General features: G+C 43.0%; 1 protein-coding gene across 2 annotated transcripts in view; it reads left to right on the forward strand.

Annotated features, from left to right (window-relative positions):
• The first annotated feature begins 836 nt into the window (after window positions 1-836).
• The window catches only part of LARGE1 (LARGE xylosyl- and glucuronyltransferase 1), a 245,859-nt gene continuing 238,075 nt past the window's right edge, over window positions 837-8,620 (forward strand). Inside the window, exon 1 of one of the 2 annotated variants that reach the window (XM_018560110.1) lies at window positions 837-1,023. In XM_018560110.1, coding sequence (XP_018415612.1) covers window positions 918-1,023 — 106 coding nt within the window. In that variant the 5' untranslated portion in view covers window positions 837-917. The remainder of the gene's footprint in view (window positions 1,024-8,620) is intronic. The other variant, XM_018560111.1, reaches the window with a different exon arrangement.

An 8,620-nucleotide genomic window follows, 5' to 3' on the forward strand; every position in this document is an offset into this window, starting at 1 on the left:
AAACGTATCAATGCGGTATTATGCCAATAAAAATAAAACTTATTAAAGAGGATATACAGTATATAAATGATAGTAGCGCAATGCAGTTTTTGCATGGAAAAATTGCATATCTGTTGGAAAAACTTTTCACTACTAAAGCTAGCCATACATGGCTCAAATATTGGGCATTCCTGCTGAAATTGACTTAGCCGGGTGGAAACAATGACTGCATTCTATTGTGGTTGTCGCAGCTGCTTAAATGCTTGAATAACTCCCTAACAAGTACTAGAGGCCACCACCTGAAATTGGTAGAGAAAAGATTTAACCACAAGGGGCGTAGGGGCTTCTTTTCAGTTAGAGCGGTTAAAATCTGGAACTCGCTGCCACAAGAAGTGGTATCAGCAGAGAGTATTGAATAATTCAAAAAGCATTTAGATACCTTCCTCATAGACCATAACATACAGGGGTACAGGTACTCTTAAAAACTAGACCACACAGGGATTCATACACACACACACACACACAAACACACACACATGTACAATCACATACAGACACACAAAGGTTGGACTTGATGAACCTGTGTCTGTATTTAACATCAAATACTATGTAACTATAATGCAACAGCCGGCAGAGGACATTCCTCCATCTACGCTGTTTTAGTAATGAAGGAGTCTAATGATCTTCTCGCATTCAGCCCATGATCTGACGAGAGGAAATCTTTACACATATGGCTTAATTCTGGCAGAAAGTGACCTTTTAGATAACATTCACCTAATTATTTTGTAATGTAATCACAGTGCAAGGTCACCTTTTGCTTCCAGACTGACACTGTCGCACCTCTTTCCCACAGGAGGTTAACATGCTGGTTGAAGAAGGGGCGGTGCTTCCGGCATAGGAACCACGCTGAGGTTTTGGGATATCCCAATTCTGAGAGAATGCTGGGATTCTGCAGGGGGAGAAGAAAGTTCCTGGCTGCCTCTCTCACTCTTCTTTTTGTTCCAGCCATCACCTGGATTTACCTCTTTACTGGAAACTTTGGTGGTGAGTAGAAAATTAAAATGAATGTATGAACAAAGTAAAAAAAAAAAAACATATTTAGTACATCTCTGCAATAAAAAATTGCAGATTTCCTAATACTTTATCCCTTCACAAATGCTACAAGAACAGAAACATTTCTATTGGACTTTCCCAGAAATACAGTGGATGCCTAAATCCTTACCGTGGCTGCCTGCTGGACTACAGAACTCCTCCTATCCCCATACCTCTCTGTCTTACTCCACAAGCAAGCATTGATTTCTCTCCCAGCAAAATAGTTCTGCTTCCTTGACTACCATGTGTCTAGGAAAAGGGGTCTTGGGAGATGTAGTCCTAGGGGGTGTGCCGATGTCAGTTGGAACTGACCTCCCAGCAGCTGACCCTGGGAGAATTTTACAATCATGGTGATGATGTCACGGGGAGTAAAAAAAAGGGGTTTCTCGCTACGGGATCAAGGTAAAAGAAAACAGTAAGACCCCTTTCACATGGGCTGAATAGGAAGGGATCTGTACATGGATCCCCTCCTGATCGAAACAGTTCGGATTGGATGTCATTGTTGTGACATCTGTGTCTGTCCAGTTTAGGAAAAAACCTAAATTAACCGACCCCATTACGGCCTATGGGGAATCAGATGTAAACAGACACGTGTCCGTTTACATCAGATTACCCCCGACGTGGCACGATCAGGTTCTTCCGGACCTGGCCAGAGTCAGGGGTAACTGGGCGTAAACGGACGTCCGTCCATCCATTTACACAAAGCTGCCCATAGACTAACAATGGACATCAGATCAGGTCCACCTGAAAAATTGACTGGCGGACCCGATCAGACTACCTATGTGAAAGGGGCCTAATGCTGAGGCAGGATATATGCCTGGACATATGCTTTAATTCTTGATGTTACACCTTCCTAAAGGACATCCAATGGATTCTAGAAGATTAATGGAACTTTTTGAAAGATTCATGGAATTTTAATTGCAGGGGTGGGGATCACCTGATAGTTGAAGTGTAGAATAAGGAAAATGTTTATTTTAAAAGGAAGTGCGGCATTCCAACTGAAACCCTTTATAAACAAAATGCTTTTCATATCCTAGTTGTATAATAAAAGATTGTTGCAGTGAATCAATTTTTTTTACTTGGAAAGTGTATATCAGCTAGTTTTGGTTAATTTGGGTAAACCATTATTGAAGAATTAATTAAAAGAGAACTATGAGGAGAGTAAAATGCACTCTTCCCCATAGTTAGAGCCGGTGAGGGACACTGCAGCCATCCCATGCCAGCTCAATAGAACGTCAGTCACAATGCCAGTCACCGCTCCCCACAGGGATTCCCCCCTCAACCTCTCTGTCCCTCCATAGCTCATTGGAGGGACAGACAGGGAAGGGGACGGGCACATCTGGCTCTAGAAAGGCAGAGCCAGCTGTCAATCAGGCAGTGCGGTGGATCCCGACAATATTGTCGTGATCTTTCCAGGGTGCAGTGCCTCTTCGTGCTGTCAGCAAAAAGCCCGCCATTTGCTCAGACGCTTGGGTCACAGGAGGACATTAGTAAAAAGAGAACTAATGCCAAAACATTTTGGCCATAGTTCTCTTTTCATAATTATGGTAAGACCATAGTAACATTTTTTTATTGTTTGTGCCGTGTTGGGGAGATATCCCATCGATTACTGCCATGGAAATGCAGAAAATCTTTCAAAGGAGAGACAGTTGTCTCACGAAACACGCATCCCCATTGGAAAATTTCCCCTCACCTCCTCCTTTTTGTGACAACTGTAATCGTGTATACCCTATCACTCTCTATATAGCAATGATCACCAGGACAAAATGAGAGGTGTAATCTCTGAAGCTGCACTTTAATCCCAGGCCTGTCACTGTACCTTAAACAGTGCTATGTAATATCCTTTCCGCCTGAGGATGAATAGCTTAGCAGTTTTAAAATGGACTTTAGGACACAGTCGGTACAAGAAGGAGCCAGTGGAATCTAGAACTCAATCATTATTACAAAAATAAAGACATATTCTGTGATCGGATGACCCGTACAATCCTTTCTTCCATTAACTAAGGTCAGAGAAAAAAAGGATGATCTAATTTAGGTCACTCGTAATATGGGGTCACAGGCTATTCTTGCTAGACAGTACTCCTGGTGCCTCGACATTTACATCAATCTTATAGATCACAATAAATGTAGCGTCTACATTATGAAACATATATAAGGACCATGACTCCTATGGGGAGCTTAGTCCAATGGAACCCTTTAGCAGAGCTACTATACAACTCAGAATCCCTTTTTTAGAAAGCAGACATGATCCTTCTATCACTTCTTACCTACAAATGAGGGTTTTCTAAGTATGATTAGAATAAATGGCATTTTTTTTATATTGATCTGAAATTTAGCTTTAAAGCGGTTTCAGCAATCCTAAAACAAATGACAAATGCTCTTTCAGGCAGAATTCAGGACAGGAGTCAAAATCTGCAGCTTTAATATGTAATCATGTGGCAGGTTATAAAGCTTTGCAGCAGGCCCTATTTTTATTTTTAAATCTCCTTGGCATCCAACTTGGCCAACAATCCCCATTTGACTGCCTTGTGCCATCAGTAAAACATGGTAACCATTTGTAAAATCCCTTTAGCTAGCCAAAGAAGAAGGCTTTTCAGCTGATAAGGTGATAGTAGGCATCTTGGAGTGTCTGCTCTTTAAGTGGACTTACAAGTAGCTTATAATTCTAAACTTTATCCACCTTCTTATTCAGAGAACCCTTCCAAGCTCCTGATATTAACAAATACTATGTTTGCACAACCAGCACATAAAGGAAATATAATTGTGTAGCAAATAGGCAATTTTATGATATTGGTCACCCATACACGTATTACAAAAAAGTTTCCAGATTTATGGTTATAACACTAGAGTGCTCGTTTGGCTACTTTGGGTGCGTTTAAACATAAATGAACGCTCAATGACACACTGGGCTGTGATTGATACTTTCACCATTTATTTTCATTACATTTCACTGTCACATGCCGAGATATAGATTTCCGGTAATTGTACACTGTATTTTTTTCCTCTTTAAACTAAGAGATTGTTCATCACAAATATTGAATTAACATCCACTCAGACCGAGCGCAACTTATTTGCTACACAATTATATTCACTTTTACACATTGTTGCGGCTGGTCTAATTAGCTATTTAGATACTCACTCCTAGCGCAGTGATTTTTGTATTACTAATAAAGGAAATAGTCATGCACATGTTTAGTGCTGTACTACACTAATAAATACCTGACATGTCACAATACACATCACTAAGATCATTTTTCCAAAAAGTTCCACCTCCCATAATTAAAAAGCCTTCCTTGAGCTCCAGCTCATTGACTGTGCCTAGGCTGAGATGACGTCCTCAGCCTGCTGCAGCCAGGAGGAAGCATGTCCTCAGTCTCCTCTCCTCCCAGTGATCAGACTGTACGTTGTAACTTTGTAACAAGTCACAAGGTGAGAGGCCTCAGCAGGAGCTGATCTGTGTCATACCTTTGTAAACGCAGCCAAGAACTGGATAGGCAACAGGATTTACAGGATTGTGTCATCTCTGAGTTGGCATCTTGGTCTAGGAAGTAGATGGTGACCATGGATGATGCCCGAACAAAGATGGTTCAATCCTTCTGGAGAGACAGGCAGATAAAGGCATTGTCTGGGGGGTCATTTCTGTGAGGGGTAATAAATACCTGGAAGTGTTACACCTACACATTACTCAGCATGTGCGTAACATTAGAATAGAATCTGATGCTCGGTTCATGTTAAGCAGATCTTTTGAAATGGTTTAAAATGGAGTGCAGGTTCACTATCACTTGGCCCTTCTCTTTGCTATCTATTCCGCTTTCTCCTGGCATATTCAGCTACCCCAATGACCCAGTATGAGTATGACCCAGTAGGAATGCTAAATCTAATACTCAGTGAGGTGAGCATACTGATATGAGTTGTACTTGCCTCCCTGCCCTGATCTTCTTCCTGAAAGCTTTAGGCCTCATTCACAGGAGAAACGGCCGGCACGTACAGCTCCGTGCTGCGGCCATATCGGGCAGCTCCCGGGAAGGACAGGTGCTGCATGTGATTAGTACGCAGCCCCTGTCCTTCTCTATGGGACTACGCAGCCGTACGCCGCCCTATGCTTACCCGCCCTGCACGTCCGTACGGGTCTCCGTACTCGTACACTGATGGGATGGATCCTGTCTGCGTCTGAGCAAGGACACCCGCACCCATACAGACCTGCACTTGGGGTGAGCGTAGGGCGGCGTATGGCCGCTTAGTCCCATAGAGAATGACATTGGCTGCGTACTAATTACACGCAGCACCTGCCCTTCCCGGGAGCTGCCCGATACGGCCGTGCACACACGGAGTTGTACGTGCCGGCCGTTTCTCTTGTGAACTAGGCTTTAGGGACATTTCTGCTCCCCTGTGTTTAGATCTTAGAATTAGATGCCCGCCTAAAAAAATTACACGTTATATACGGTGCGCTTAGCGAGCAACTCCCCCGTCATACGACAAGCAATAGAAATTCCCAAGTAAAAAGCTTCTGCAGATTTCTGAGCAGGGAAATTGATTCTCTTCTTTTGATCCCATTATCAGAAAATCGCAGTCTATTTTCTAGTTGTCTCCATCTCCCTCTGCTCACAAGAGATCGATCGCCGTCTTCCGTTCCTTCCCAGGACAAGCACTGAGCTCCCATGTGGAAAAGGTGTCAGAAAGACGTTCCGGAGATGAAAGCGCAGACTGGAGCAGGGTGAGGGTCATAGCAATTCAACCTTATCATCGTCTGACTTGTGTTGATATCCAATATGGACATCCATGTAGTAATACGATGAAGAAAGTACTTTTTTCTCTTAAACACTGAAAGATCTATTGAGCATGACATGTTTAGATTCTTCGTTTTCTTTGTGTGGTGACATTCAAAGCCTAGCCAATAGGTTATGGAATTTTGGCAATGGTGATAAAAATTGGAATATCAATAATTTAGGTGATTTCCGTCGCTAGGATAAAAAAAAAATGAGCAAAGTGCACCCTGTAAAAGAAGATGGCAAATACTTATCTGCCCTGGAGGCGGCAAGGTCTTTGCTCTCCTGGGGAGGTGCAGGCACCATTGCTATCTAAGGCTCCATTCACATATATCGTTTGCGATTCCAGCACGGTTTTACGGATTCAGCTTGTTTGCGGCTATTATTTTGCCACAAACGTGCAGAATCCCTCAAGTAATCACGCTTGTACTATTTTGCGGGCCACGCGGTTTTGTACCGCGCGGCCACCGCAAAAGTCTGAACAATGCACATTAACGTGCATTGTTTTTAATGTTTAGAGCGGCTCAGTGCGTATTCAGCTGGCCGAATACATGCGGACAACCGCTCCTGTGTGAATGGAGCATAACTACTTCTTGGTGTATCAGATAGTGTGATTACTACTGAGCGCTGTGGGTCTGCCAACTGGTCACTACAGGACATACCCTGCATGGGTAAAGCACAGGTCTACATACTAAGGCCCCTTTCACATGGGCTGATTAGAAAAGGATCTGTGCACGGATCTCCTCCTGATCAGAGCAGTATGGAGCAGATGTCACTACTGTGATATCCATGTCCATACAGTTTTTTCCCCAAGCTTGCGATGTAGGAAAAAACTGACACAGCCAGACCCCATGTTGCTCTATGGGGAATTTAATGTAAACGGATATGTGCTGGTTTACATCAGATTACCCAGCATGAGCAGGTCCAGCACGAGCAGGTCCTCTGATCCATTTGCTCTTCCGGACCTGGCTGTAGGGGGGTAACCCGATGTAAATGGACACTTGTCTGTTTACGCACGGCTGCCCATAAACTTACATTGGTCATCCGATCGGGTCCAACTGAAAAATAGACAGATGGACCCAATCAGATCGCGCATGTGAATGTGTACAATGGAAAACTACACATCTTCAAAAAAACATATACACTTGTTGACACTCATCATTACACACATCTCTGCATTTCCCTATCTTTATCCTGTTACTGCAAGTGCAGTAAAATGTCTGTTGATCTGCCAGAAATGCATTCCGCTCCTGATCACCTCATTGCGGCTGACAATTTGCTGCCTTTTCTGGACTGGAATGGCAAGGATTAGTCTCAGCCCTGCCAGTTGACTTTTGCTAAACTGCAGAATACTTCCCCTTTCCACAACATAGTGGAAGGCGTTTTGTAGTCCAAAGGAAGAACTGGGAGGGGTTATTCAATAACAAACGAAAAAGTGTACAGGACACAGGACAGCTCTGAATTTCTGGCAGGATCACCAGGTATCATTTTTGCACTTTTCAGACAGAAATAACAAAATGCTTTTTAAAAAAATGTATATTTAATGAACCAAAACGGAAAATATAAAAAAAAGTAGATTATAAGGGTTTATGTAATATGAAGTTGCATTCTCCTCAGTAGTTTTTGTGTTTACCAAATAAGCATTTATTACACGGCAGGATTCCAGAATCACTATGGGTTATCTAAAGTGACAGCTCAGTAGACAATGGCTCCTCTGCTTGATTGAAGCCTCCTACTAAGCTGTCTGATAAGTGATGACTCACTGCTGAGCTGACTCACTGGAAATCTGTAAACAACTGGCTTCCTTTAGTATAATTGAAATGGATACAATGTTTCACATGTAAACACTGCCTGGATAGAAGACTACATCATATTAATATTGTATATTCCACATATCACATCTGTAAGACCTTGTTGGAAATCCAGTACCAAAACCAAAGGTAATAATGGGTATTAACACGGAGTTAGCACCTATGAGGCCTCGTTCACGCCAGACACGTGACGGTCCATTGAAGTGAATGGCACTGTAGCCGCGCCCTCCGGCTGGTAGTGCTTGGGGCATTTTGTGTGGACCGGACCGCAGGCATAATGTGCCTTGCGTTCCCGTGTGGCCGATCACATTACGGCTGGAGGGCGTGGCTACGGTGTGAATGAAAGAAATTCGCTTTTTTTTTTTGCATATTACGACTCGTTTTTGCCCCATAGACTCAATAGGAACCACTTGAAAAACTGCGTTTGCTGTGCTTTTGCGTGTGTTTGACGTGCTTCTGCCCATTAACATCAATAAGCTAGAATCTGCTCACAAAAACGCGGATTTAGGCACAAAAACAACTGGATTAATGCACATAAACCGCACGTACAAACACGCAAAAAAACTGTCACAAATGCACTTAGAAACCTGCAAAAGCGCTGTCGCCTAGGTGTGAACCCAGCCTAAAGGTGTTTAATAGGGTTGAGGTCAGGTGTTTGTGCTGTGCAGGCCGCTCAAGTTCTTCCACATCAAGCCATGTATTTATAGAGCTGACTTTGTGAACAGGGGCACACTCATGCTGGAATGGAAAAGGTCCTTCACCAAACTGTTGCCTAAAGGTTTCAAGTGCACACTTGCTTAAAATGTACTTGTATGCTGTAGCTTTGACAGTACTCTTCACTGGAAACACCTGATTGCAATCATTTGGAGGGGTGTCCACATTTGGGTTTATATACCGTGTGTGTGTGTGTGTGTGTGTGTGTGTGTATGTAAATATGTGTGTGTGTGTGTGTGTGTGTATATATATATATAT

Source organism: Nanorana parkeri, unplaced genomic scaffold (genome assembly GCF_000935625.1).
Source record: "Nanorana parkeri isolate BGI_ZX_2015 unplaced genomic scaffold, ASM93562v1 scaffold432, whole genome shotgun sequence".
Taxonomy (NCBI): Eukaryota; Metazoa; Chordata; class Amphibia; order Anura; family Dicroglossidae; genus Nanorana; species Nanorana parkeri.